Source organism: Seriola aureovittata, chromosome 6, assembly GCF_021018895.1.
Source record: "Seriola aureovittata isolate HTS-2021-v1 ecotype China chromosome 6, ASM2101889v1, whole genome shotgun sequence".
In the NCBI taxonomy this organism is placed as follows: Eukaryota; Metazoa; Chordata; class Actinopteri; order Carangiformes; family Carangidae; genus Seriola; species Seriola aureovittata.
Genome location: NC_079369.1, coordinates 13,395,411 through 13,408,593, shown reverse-complemented (window position 1 = coordinate 13,408,593; position 13,183 = coordinate 13,395,411). Strand labels below are relative to the sequence as shown.

At 38.9% G+C, this 13,183-nt stretch overlaps 1 protein-coding gene across 4 annotated transcripts in view; it reads right to left on the bottom strand.

Annotated features, from left to right (window-relative positions):
• pex5la (peroxisomal biogenesis factor 5-like a) overlaps positions 1–13,183 on the bottom strand; it is a 93,789-nt gene that overhangs the window by 28,902 nt on the left and 51,704 nt on the right. For 3 of the 4 annotated variants that reach the window (XM_056377980.1, XM_056377981.1, XM_056377983.1), the window contains 5 exons: positions 10,473–10,584; positions 5,268–5,477; positions 3,996–4,119; positions 3,204–3,294; positions 2,163–2,192 (listed from right to left, as the gene is read on the bottom strand). In XM_056377980.1, coding sequence (XP_056233955.1) covers positions 2,163–2,192; positions 3,204–3,294; positions 3,996–4,119; positions 5,268–5,477; positions 10,473–10,584 — 567 coding nt within the window. The remainder of the gene's footprint in view (positions 1–2,162; positions 2,193–3,203; positions 3,295–3,995; positions 4,120–5,267; positions 5,478–10,472; positions 10,585–13,183) is intronic. The other variant, XM_056377982.1, reaches the window with a different exon arrangement.

The window sequence follows — 13,183 nt, the reverse complement described above, 5'->3', positions numbered from 1 at the left end:
CCTTGCACAACACATCACACTTCCACAACATACATACGCGATCAGCCAGAGGGAGAGACAGGCAAGGAGAGTGTGCAGGGTCAGCCGTCTCTGCTTTCTCAGGGACGAGTAAATATCCCTGCCTCGACAAAGCCTCTGACATGCTTAGGAAGGCCAGCTGAATCCTTACTGTCAGCATCCCCACACCCAACCCCACCCCCCTCCCTCTCTCTGTTACAAACTTGAATATGAAACCTCGCTCTGCTGCGAAAATGAAAATCGACCAATTACACACACATGGTCTTTGCACTATGCGAGTGCGGTGTGGCTTACACCTACACATTTAACTGCGAGAGGTGAATGATTTTGAGATGCCCTTTCATGCTCACATGTGATATGACACTAGATTTACAGTAAATAACAATGACTGTATGTATCCCAGGGATAGCAAATCTATTACAGAGACCGGGGAATCGACTGCTCCTTGTGTGCTGAGTCAGTGGCTTCCCTCAGGTCAGCCAGGACCTGTAACAATTCCCATCTCTTCAGACTGCTATTATGCAAGATTAATTGAGGTTACTTAATCTCAGTATTAATTGACTCAGAAGAAATTGCCTCATCCATTTATTGCAGATAACCACATTTTTATTTACAAGATCAAAATGCATGCAGTGTTAAAAGACAATCTCTGCTGTGTGAAGAAACTGCAGTATACTGTAGCAGTGTTTTTAAAGGAAAAATCCACCCAAAAACATTAACACCATTTATAAAACACTGTTTTGTTGCACTTTCTGGATTTATTAATTTATTTGAATTCCAGCTGAAACGTGGCAAGAGATTTCCAGTCCAGCTATAGTTCAATACCAGAAAATCTTTCAACTAATTACAGGCAAATATCAACAGTTAATGTTAGGCTCTGATGCCAGACTCACAACTTTTCATTTTCACTAAAATACAGGAAGAAATTTAGCGTGCCTCTCTTTCTCACTCTGCCAGAATCCCATGGCCAAAACAAGACTCAATAGACCAGAATGCAGTGCAGTTGGTGATCCATGTAGGTATAAGACATGGAAATAAAGACACAGTATTGTAGTAAAGTGTAGAGCCAGTTGGTCCTATGATAAGATAAAATGTACAATCAGACTATTATTTTTCTCGGTAGTTGCTTATTTTACCTATTGGTTCATATTTCAGACAGCATGGTTTCACTTTTAACGGTACAAAATGTGCCTGGCAAATGTAACGCTATCTTAGGTAAGCTATGATTGGCTGTTAAGAGGAGGGGTTTAGTGAACAGTCGATTGGATTTGCTAAAAATTATACACGGTTCCGTTTCCACTGGTTCCCTTCACTTCACCATTGAAGACAAATATGTGGACCTTCAGAAGAAGTAGACCTTTAGATGAGATTACCATGTCACAGAATGAGCACAAGATCAAGAAGGAACTTCCCTGCTCATGTAACAATAAACACTTCATCACTCCTGTAGTGTGCTGGGCATTTCAAGCTTTTAATGTCTAACACAAAAATCTGAGGGTGGATTTTTCCTTGAAGCTCAAATTTTTTGAGCCATTTAATTGTGTTTTATAAATGTGTGTATGTAAATCTCATGCAACACACGTTTCCCTTCTTTGCATGCGTTTTTTTGTTTGTGTGGGGTACCGGCCAAGTAGGAAACTAAAACCACTCTTTACAGTATCCCTGTCATTGAGCTACTATGTAACTCCTGAGCGAAACAACTTTAGCGTGTTTGTTTGCCAATAACTTCCCTCCATCTTGGATAGCTATCTTTAATCCTAAATCTATTATTTATCAGAGCGCTGAAAAGGTGATGTATGCTTAGCTGGCTTGGTGAGATCAACACTAATGGGCTCAGAGTAAGGCTGCTGAATAATTCATAGACTATTAATCTAATAATGGCGTCTGGAAACAAGACCCCTTATGCAGGCCTACACAGAGACATCAACTCAGGAGGAAAGCGCTTGACATTTGGACCTCGTAGCACCACAAAGAAACAATCTCAGGGCCAACAGTATATCTAGATTTCCTCAAAGGTGCTGTTTTGGCTGTAATACAATCACCTGTATTTGGTCTTTTTTAAGTCAAATTTTGTGATGCTGTTTTCCCGGTGCAAATGTAAAAGTCTTTCAATATTATATGAAAGGATGCATAGGGAGGCTTACATGTCTTCCACTAATATACTGCCTGTTGAGCTGAAATGGAAGAATTGTAGGTGTTAGGACAAAATGATGGGTAAACAATCACACAACAGGGTCAGGGTTTTCCCTGTCATTGCAAGACTTAGGTGCAGCGCCTAAGCATTTTTGCAAGGGGCCTAAGCCGACTGAAGTTATGTTAGTAAAAGATATTTCTCTTTCACCCTGAGAGGATACCTTATTGGCCCGAATATAATATGATGTTTTTTTTCTGGAAATAAGGTTTGAAAAATTACATCAGACATTCTTTTTGAATGGCGACAGTATGTGTTACAAGAGTGTTGCAGTATGAGTTTTGGCAGGCTTAATATTGCTAGGCTAGTGAGACGTTTCAAGTCCGTCTAGAGTTAGTCAGCCCTAACCTGCAGGAGGTTGATAGAGTCCCACAACATCTTTACCGCAGAAATAACCCAGGGAGAAAATCTGTCCAACAGCCAGAAATTACAGCTGTCACAGATGATGAGTTTATGAAGGCAGTCTGAAAAATGCTAACTGCCAGAGAAAATGATTCTGAGAGAGGAATGAGAGTGAGACGGGAATCAACTTGCTACAGTTACTCAGTCAGCTGGCTAGTGACTACACCCACTCAGAAGGTGACCAGCCTACAGACGTCCGACTGAATACAAATTTTGGTAAATTTCCAAGTGCTGTTAAATAGTCAAATGGCTATGGGAGAATGAGTGCAGTTCAAATCCATGCACTATAAGCCTTGTTTTACCTATCTGCGCCTAAGCCCTTCAGAAACCAAGGGAAAACCCTGAGGGTGTCTTATTAGATACAAACTTTAATATTAGAGCTACATTATCATGCATTAGCATGCAGTTGCTAAATACACAAGTTAAATACTTCGTTTCATGAAATTATTATGAAGGCTTAACCATCATCTGTCAGAACAATATGTTTGTGAAGTTTGAAGCTTTTCCATTTCAAAAGGATGTTGATTTCAAGTGTACACAGTACATACAATAATGATGATTACTGCTTGCTCCTGTCATACTGAGCACTTACTTGAGATGCTAGGGCAGACTCTGGCTCAACTTTGGTATTCGCTTCCAAGTTCTTATTCAATGGCTCTAATTGGGTTTTACAGTCTATGGACCTAAAGGAGAAGACGGAAAGGTGGGATTAGTGATACAGATACATGGCACTTGACTTGATACAAATAGTACGCTACACATGCATTTCACATTGACTGTCAAGCATTAGCATTTATCTTCTTTGAAATCATTGCCACCTTGGCAGATTTGGCACTTTTGTACAACTCAAAGCCATTTTTTCAAGAGCTCTTTACAAACTTTTGAGGCTGTTTCTGGCCAAAGATCCAGGAACTTCCATAAACTACAAAATTGCCAAAAAATTAGATGATTTTGCAAAGTCCATATTGTGTTCAATAGCAGTGTTTTGTTACCATTGACTGCCAATGTTTTTAAAGTTAAACTATATCTCCACATGGCTGCTTCGATTGTGGTTATGGCAAATAAACAATCATTAACGTAAAGTTAGGGTGAGGCGACTCAAACTATTTTAAGTTAGGAAAAGATTATGGTTTTGATTGTATGTTATGTCTTGTGCTTCAAGTCACTTTTTCAATACTTTACTTAAAGCCACAACCTTTCTCTAGCTTTAATCCTTGACTTGAGTGCTAGCCATAACCTTAAAGATAGTTAATCAAGTGGACATTATATTGCAAGAGATGTTGCAGATATGTTTATTCTAATTAGAGACAGGGTTGTTCCTATGGACAGTGGGCTGATGTAAATTACCAATATGTTGCTGATGCCTGGTGAAGATGGTACCTACCACAGAAACTCGTTGGATGAATTTTTAGATGAACGTCGTCTCTCCAACTTCCATTTTCTGTTGCCATTTCTCTCAGGGTTGGGGTTCAACTCTTCCCATTTATCCAACGGTGAACCAATGGTAACTGGTGACAGTAATAAAATAATAATAAATCATAAAATCACAACAAAGACTAAATTGAGAGGAGTCCAGTTATGTTGATTTACTGGACATCAAAAACATCCTCTCCTTTGATCGAATCAATTACATCTAAATCTAAAATTCATCTGTAAAATATAGCTAACCAGAGAACAGTCTGCTGGACAAATACTAATGTTTTTAGCTTTCTGAAAAAAAAGGAAAAAAAAGCTAATTTCAATTTTGCAGTGTCATGAAGCAATGGCACTAATTTAATAGTATGTAGTTATGTTTTCCATTGGTTGATAAACAAACCTTTTATAACTGTGTTTCAGTCACTACTCTAATCTGTCTGACGGACAAACAGTGTGCTAAAAACAGGCAGACAATTAGTTCTGTGGGTGTCTGAAACAAAAAAACATCTGTTCACATTTCTAACAGGACAAAAAGTTTTGCTTGTAAGTGATGCCAGGGTTATAGTCAATCTCACTGGCATGAATTATTCACCACACTGTAGTTTTACTCACTCTGCATAATTAGTTCTCATTGAAGACTTTAACCTTTTCAACTGGCAAATACGAAAGTAATTGGCTGTTTTCTCGTAATGTCTTTTAAGATGATCCCTTTCATTACAGTAAATTGGCTTGATCCGTCTTTGGCCTATCTCGAACATGTGGGAAGTCAGTTTCAAAGGGGGTGATGGGAGTCAGAGTTGTAGGTGGTTGGGGGACTTGCGGCTTTTCAGAAACTGGGTGGGGTGGTTGATAGAAAGATGCAGCAGGACAGAGAATTTGAATGTTCAGATTTTATAGATGCATATGATATTTTAATAACATTACAAAATAGATCACTATCCTTTTTTGTAGGTGAAAACACCATGTAAGATACAAAGAATACTGTATGTTAAGATACGATTTTATAGGTTTTTGTGTGGATTTGCATTGTCTGGTAAACTGTAACTAGGGCCGTAGCTACCCTTAGATAACACTCAGGTAATTTCCTAAAAATGTACTTGGAAAAAATTGGCAGTTATTACATACAGAAAAATAATATTTGTGTATCTATGTGCATAGCAAGTAACAGTGAGTTACGAGTTCCCCAACTTGAAGTTGCTCAATGATTTCTGTGGTTTTGATAGAAGCAGTCCTCATCTACCTGAGTCAAGTGATGCTCTCTCTGGGGTTCTCATGTTTGGTCCTGTCTGTTCAACTTCCACCTGGATCAACTCCGTCTCATCCGTTTTCTTCCTGTGTGGGTTGTTCTTCTGGCTGTCACCCCTGGTTGTTAGGGGACTCCTCTTGTCCTTACTGTTCCTCCTCTCACCAGGTTCACTGAGGTCCAGCAGGTCCAGTGTTGAAGACAGAACTGGGAGGAAATAACGATTGGTTAGCACCCCTCCTTCATAAATGTAGATTTAGTTTATGTCGAATATTTCTGAGCACAGTTGTTTTTCTGAGAGCGAACACTCAACAGACTCGCATCTTCCTCATGCATTCAGGACAATAACTTTCAAATGAAGTGTAGATTGTACCAGCATTATTTCAGTGTTGCTTAACTCTACCTGATATTTTGTATATGCTTTGAGAGGTTTTGGATGCCAATAAAAGCCTGAAGCAGGGAAAGTCAGTAGATACTTTCTTCAATATCCCTGGAGTGTCCTAGAAAACCCCTATTTCACTCTGTACTAGATTGTTCACTCTACTAACTGGTCTCTCAGATTTCTTCAAGCATCTATCATATTTTGAGAAGTTTCCTTTGTCTTTGTAATAAGATAGAATGACAGGTTTCACTTATTGTACTCCATGAAGCTTTGATTTTGATGTACATGTTTTCTGACACGGCGAGTCGAGCTGTCAAAGGTGCTTAAGCTGTCACCGTATTGCCGCCTGGGTGGACATCTAAAAAATTTGCTGCTGCTCTTTTCAGAGAATCCAAATATACTTCAGGCCACTGCACACTCTGATAAGAAAGAGGCAGCCCCTTTAGGAGCTCCCGTTTGCTCAATTAAGTAATTCAGTCTCAGGTTGGTAGACCAGCAAAGAAGGACAGAGCCATCTGTCACAGGGTTCAGCTTTCGTCTGTGCTGTTGTCCGGCTTCATGGCTACAGAGTCCGTTAAATGTAATAGTCAGATTTCATTAAAAGGATGATAAATTGTGTAATTTGAGTAATTTGAAGCTTGCTTTTGCACCTCTCTTCTTGTAAATCATGCTGCTTATTTTTTCTTCTCAGAGATGATTTTCTCCTCTTTGTTAACAGTCATGTTTCTTTCACATCTTGTTTATTATATATTTTCTGTGTTCATGGTTTGATCTGTTGTGGTTTGAGTCCAGTCAGTATCATGTTCTGCCGCTGGCTGTGTATTGCCAAGTGTATCCTGTTATTTTCAGGCTGAATCTATGAATATTTTCTGGAAAAAATATTTACGGTACTGCATTGTCATGTTAAAAACAGACAATGAATAAATACATAAAAAGCATATGGGTGAAATGCACACACAGGGTTTCTGATTTGGTTTTCCCTCTTAAAATCGTTGTAATGAAAAAATTAAGCAATTTTCAGTGAAATGCATTTTGGCACTGGCTGTCGTTAAGGTGAACATTATCATATCCCCTAAATCCATTATATGGGTAGCATCACTTGACATTGTCAGTGTAATGTGCATGCTGTACATGAATGACATCTGGCTGCTGGAATCGAATTACTCTCTGAGTTAACCTGCAGTAATTAGGGAGTTTCTATTGATCTTTGACATATGTTCATACAAGTCAGGTGGCAATGACAGAGGAAAACAGTGTGAAACAAACACATTGGGTGGCAGTTGTTGCCTGAAAGTCAAGTTCAGGTAAGATAAGAGATCCTTGTAAAACAGCTTTTTTATACATTGGTTATTTGGGGACCTGCAAAGCTGTCTGGTTCATTTCCGAGGCCCCCTGACTGTGTCTTTTTTGCAATGCGAGCTCCAAACTACACACATATGACTGCATAATTGGCGTGCTGCTGTTTCATGACAACCAACTGAGATCATTTGTTGACTGAAATCTCTGCATAATTAGAGAGTATGCTGGTCTCCCATGCCTTGTGCTCTTTCAATGACAAGTACAATTACAAATCAAAGGAGACACACTCGTGAGGAAGTTGCCTGAAGAGTTTTCAGCATCAAAAAAGAAACGCAAGCTGCTCATGAAAAGGCAATGATGTCAAAACTGTTTTGGCACCCTTGAGTCTACTTGAAATGATGAGACTGGGAAGACAATTGCACAGAGTTTTCACATCAACTGGATATTATAACTGCATGCTTGTATACTGTGTATTTATAACGGATGATGAGTTGCCATGTGGGGGCCCCTGGACTCAAAAAGGGAGCAAATAAATGTGACACAAGGTTTTCAGGTTTATAACACAATGATAACTGAGAGAGAGAGAGAGAGAGAGAGAGAGAGAGAGAGAGAGAGAGAGAGAGAGAGAGAGAGAGAGAGAGAGAGAGAGAGAGAGAGAGAGAGAGAGAGAGAGAGAGAGAGAGAGAGAGAGAGAGAGAGAGAGAGAGAGAGAGAGAGAGAGAGAGAGAGAGAGAGAGAGAGAGAGAGAGAGAGAGAGAGAGAGAGAGAGAGAGAGAGAGAGAGAGAGAGAGAGAGAGAGAGAGAGAGAGAGAGAGAGAGAGAGAGAGAGAAACCTTTGAGAGCTTGTGTGGTGTAGCTAACGATCACTTGGACATGTTTCCTTGTAAGACAACCTTTTAGATTTGCCATTCCACATTAGGCAAACAATGAGTTTCAAGAGAGGAAAGATTGATCTTAAATCGACCACAAGCAATCAACTGTCAAGAGTTCAAAGGTGAGAACCAAGTTGTCTTTACGGTGTTCCTGTGAATATTGAACCAGCGTGTTAGAGCAAAGTGCTGACAAAAGGAAAAAAGAAAAAGAAAAAAGAAAAGATTTTTGAGTGTGGATCCCTAGGAGAGTGGATTTTATCCATCCAGTGAGGGGGTGGTGATGAGAGCCGCTTCTTGAATAAATGAGTTTTAGCCTACATTGGTAAATGACTAGTGATGGATATCTTAACCAGAGTGGGAGGGATGCTGCACTGTTGAGGAGTGTTGTCTCAGTGATGTTTCTTGTCATCAGGGGCATCGAGCTGATGAGGTTAAGTTTATAACTTGAGACTTGTTTCCATTTTCTTACTTAAATTGAAAATGTAAAAATACATTTATTGCTAGTGTGTTTCTAAACCCCAGATACTCATGAAACCAATTTATAATTTATAATAAAGTTTTTAAAATTCCATTAGTGGGCAAAAATAGTCATCAGCCTCAAAATCACAGTAATACTGCATGCTAGAGAGAGGACAACATGATGTAGGTCTCATGTGGATTAGCATATTTGAGCTTGTAATTATCATTCATTATTGATTTTCTTTCGCTGGCTAAGTCAGTAACTGTAACTTCAGTGTTATTCAGTGCTGGACACCCTGCCAGTCCATCACAGTGTGAAAACAGACTGACAGACATTCAAACCTAAAACTACATACAAACAGCTTTGCTATTATATGGCACATACTATACCTTAAAAACATTGCACATACTAACATACTTGCACAGACTAAATTCTAGACAGGGTTTGACCGTTTTGAGAATTTTGAGACTGACATGATCAATCATATCAGGCCTACGTCACTGACAGCAGGAGCAGCAGGAGGCTTTAGGGAGACAGAAGGTCGAGAGTTTCCCCACAACATTCCTCCATACTTTACCCAGCTAAATCAGCACGTCAGCGGCCAGTTTGGAGACGACACATTTCAGCTGTGCAATCTGTTTGAGCAAATCATAATTCAAAAGATGGTACAGCTCAGTGATCAAGGTGCCATCCATGTGGAAACCAAGATGGCACTTGGCATCTGTTTAAGGCAGAACGTTAATTTTCTCAACATGTACTTTGACCCGGTTGATTTTCATTTATTTGCAGAATTACATGCTGACAATTAATATACACAGTACAGTACACATTTGTACTAAGGTAGACGCATTAAATTTCACATGTGCTCCACTCATGTCAAGTTGTTGCCCTATTTTGTAGGTGAATTTAATCATTAATGATCAGAGAGATGAAGCTATTTTCCAAGTAAAATCTGAACTCTTACCATTCTGGGCTGATGCTTTGAGTAGTACGTGGGGTGTGGTGCTCTGTAAGCTATTATTATCAGTCATGCATTTTGTAATCATTCTCCCAATGGAAAATGTGGTCTCAGACTTTTGGACCCCGCTGTGTGTGTATTTTTCCATTTGCACATTTCAACAAAATAAAAAAGGAGTGCAAATACTGGCAGGTCTGTCTCTCAAATACTGAAAAAGCATTTTTCACTTGACTGAGGTGGGAAAATTGGTCTATTGATAAAAATAAATTGTGACAAACTGCAACGGAAACAGGCTTAGCAAATAAATCATGATGTACACAAAGCATGTGACTTGTTTGTCACTTACGCTTCTGCTCCACTGAAGATACAAAAGATAATAGCAGATGATCAGATATGTGTGGACAGGAGAGGAGACTGTAACCTTCCTCAAATTAATACATGAAACAAAATGGAAATGCCATATTTTTGCCATGGTTTTCCACTGTTTGAGGTTTGACTGGCACAGTTTGTAGCGCCCTCTTCTTCTGCAGTGGTTTAATGGCACCAACTGGAGATTAGATCCACCCACTGTTTGTTTCAATGCGCCCAACTGTTGAATTCACATAACAGTGGATGGGAATGCACCTTAATTAGCATTTTATTTTGTACATTTTCTGTACATTCTGTTAAACTTTGTGCTACATATGGCTAGAAACCTGACAGTTGTTAAGCTGTAATAAGTAGTTGTAATAATAAGCTGCTTGTATTATTGGTTGCAAATCAAACTCATGGTTACTTGAGAGCTTTGTATTGTTGTCTTTTTCTGCATGTAAACCTCTGTTAACAACATCAGATAATATACTCTTTGTTGCTACTAACAGAGATGATGAATATGATGTGGACACATGACATAGCCGAATAAAACCACCCTTTGCAGTATTGTTGCCATGGTTGATAAAAAACATGTTTTTAACAGGAGGCAGCATCTAATGTGTCATTCAAGTCCCTCTCATGTTAACAGCCACAGTATAGTACCAGAGAGCTTTTCCTCCATATACTCCTGTGCGATTGTACTTTTGTGTTCCACATTTTGACAAAGAGCTTTTTCATAAGATATAAAGGGCATCTTAAACAACAAATATGATGAATACAGTAACATACAGATGAAAATAGTACTTGAAGTGCTTGGTGGTCAGTTATGTATTATTTGCATATCATCAGTTTTTTTTTTTTTTCCAAGACTGTACAATACCAGCTGTGTTGGAAGTCACTGGGCGGGAAACCCCATCACACTTGGTCTCGCAGAGGAAATCGTCGATGGAAGGGCTAAGAAGCGGGCGGCTCTCTTGTTGCTCACTCACCAGCTGTAAGGGCAAACAGACAAGACAACTCAGGCTCTCACGCAGCATGTTTCCGTGAAGCTCCCCCATCATAACCTCTGCAAAAGTCCCTGCTATGTTAACATAAAGTGAAGTTCACCCCCTCTGCTCCTGCCTCAGTGTTAGTGTCCCAATACTGACAAATCTCTGCGTTAGACAAGGGTTTTAACATCTGTGTATATTTTTAGGAGGATAACACACACGTGCAGCACATCATTCATTCACAGCATCTTGACATAGATACACTGAAGTGATACCAATGTGTGTTGATCCACTCAGATGTTGCTGCCTTTTTAACAGTTTTAAAAGTTTGTGCTTGGGTTGACGTTTATGTGAGGAACACAGAGAAACCTACAGTATTTGAACCTTATTTTAATCAAATATTTTGCAGGTAATGGATAACCTACACTCTCTTGACCACAATCAATCATTTACTGCTCATTTTGAGTCCTAGTAGAGCCCACTGACTGCTCTTTGCTAACTGATCCCTATTTATTCGTGCCACTGATGTTTGACAACTGGCATGTGGTTGTATTGCTGAATTAGTCGTAGCTAATGTTGGACAAATGTATGGCTGTTCTGTTCTGACACATCTGACGTTTAGGTTGATGGACATCTTCATCACACAATCACATCAATACATTAGCATGCACACACAAAACACTGAAACTGAAAAAAGTCATTGTGAGGCAGGAAATTGGAGAATGTTTTGACATGCACTGTAATGACCTGGCTAGTGTAAAACCAGCCTGCACATGCAGCTGGTCCATAATGAGATTTCTCCCCAAACATCTCCATCTTTTTGAACCAGAACAGACATATATATTTTAAATGTATGAGTGATGACTCTGCAGCCTAAAGAGTTTTTTTTTTTTTTTTTTTTAAATGTTTTATCAGCGCATTAGGCAATTTTGGATTGATGGTGCACTGAGAGGACAGGCTCTGTAGTGAAAGTGAGCGCAGTTTCTCTTGTGTGTGGATGCAAATGTATATGGACTTATTGACACTCAGTGGCCACTTGGAAAAATCAAATGCAATTCAGTACAACAGCTTAGTCATGAATTCTACCTTTGCAAATATAATAATTTTCAGTTATGATTGACACTGTCAGAGTGTTTAATATAACTGTTTATTATTGAGGTGGCACAGTAGTGGTGGTGTTGTACTGAACTGGATTATAGTGAAGTGTGTTTCTAATATTCTATCTTCATTTTTGTAAATATAGTGAGCAAAACAAGAACACATTGATGTATAATGCAGTATATAATATATAATTCAGTAAGTATATAATTCAATTAAATGCAGCCCATTTCAACACCACTGCAAACTACGACCTCAATAATAAACATATAGTTAAATTTATGCCTGTTAAGTGACAAGTAATGCCTTCCCAGCCTGAAGACTTTGTCATGAAGATGTACTCATAAAATCCTCTTTCTTTACTGCGGTGTATATTACCTAAATGAGTGCTAGTCACCATTGAGAAGAGCTGGGCGGAGAGAAACCCAATGGATGTGTCCCAAAAAATAATTGCTTAACAATTATTGCTTATCTCGCCTTCCAAACCATGAAAATGCTAATCACCTTTCCCACGATGCACCAATTTGTTGGCCAGTGCAGGTGCAGAATAGGTTACATCCAATTCATTATTGGTACCCTGAAGCCTCGATACTCCAGGTGCAGCTGGCCACAATCTGCCAACCAATGCTTCATAATTTGGAGGTGAAAACCAGTGTTGTCCCACAGAAAGGGTGGGCCACTGCTGTTGTCAGCCTGTGTAGTGTGTATATAATGCTGGCAGCAAGGAAACATGACATTTGCTATTGTTGCTCACAAGCAGAATTTTAATGAAGGTGGTAAAAGTTTAATTACCAAGCATGGAGTGGACTGCACACAACCTGCCATATGCTTGATATTAAAGATGTCAAATGGGGGTTTCATAGCACATCTATCCTGTATAGTACGTGCCCTTACAATTAGAGATGTATAATATATCCATCCTGAATTATATTGTGGCATTATAGTACCCCTTTACTTTCTCATTGTGAACATGCATTAAACACCCCTGCTATATGTTTAGAGATGATAATTGCAAAAGTCTTTCCAATTTTTTTTTTCTTTTAATTCAATATGTAGAGATGTAGTGGTAACCCTTCCCTTGGATGTACATTTGATAAAGGCGTCAGAAATGAAAGTTATATGGCCTGTGTTGTCAGTTTATTAGGTCCACCTATCTAGAATGAATTAATTCTAACCCAACAGTCCCATAATAAATCCTCTCTTCATGAAGGTTATAATTGTTAAGTTTTTGTTGAAACCGTTTTAGAAAGTTATTAGTTCAACTGTTTGATGATTTTTGTAGATGTATTTTGTGCTTTTGAACTGTACTGCATTATACAGTGAGGTGTTTCTGTAATTTTGCCTGCCTTTATTAATATAAATGAGGTGGACAAAATAATAGAAGCACTTCATAGTCATAGTATCTATTACTTTAGTTCTTTAGTATCTTATCCCACATGGTGACTTACTTATGTTTGAGGTTAATTAGACACAAGTGATCTGACTTCATGTTCGACCTCTTATG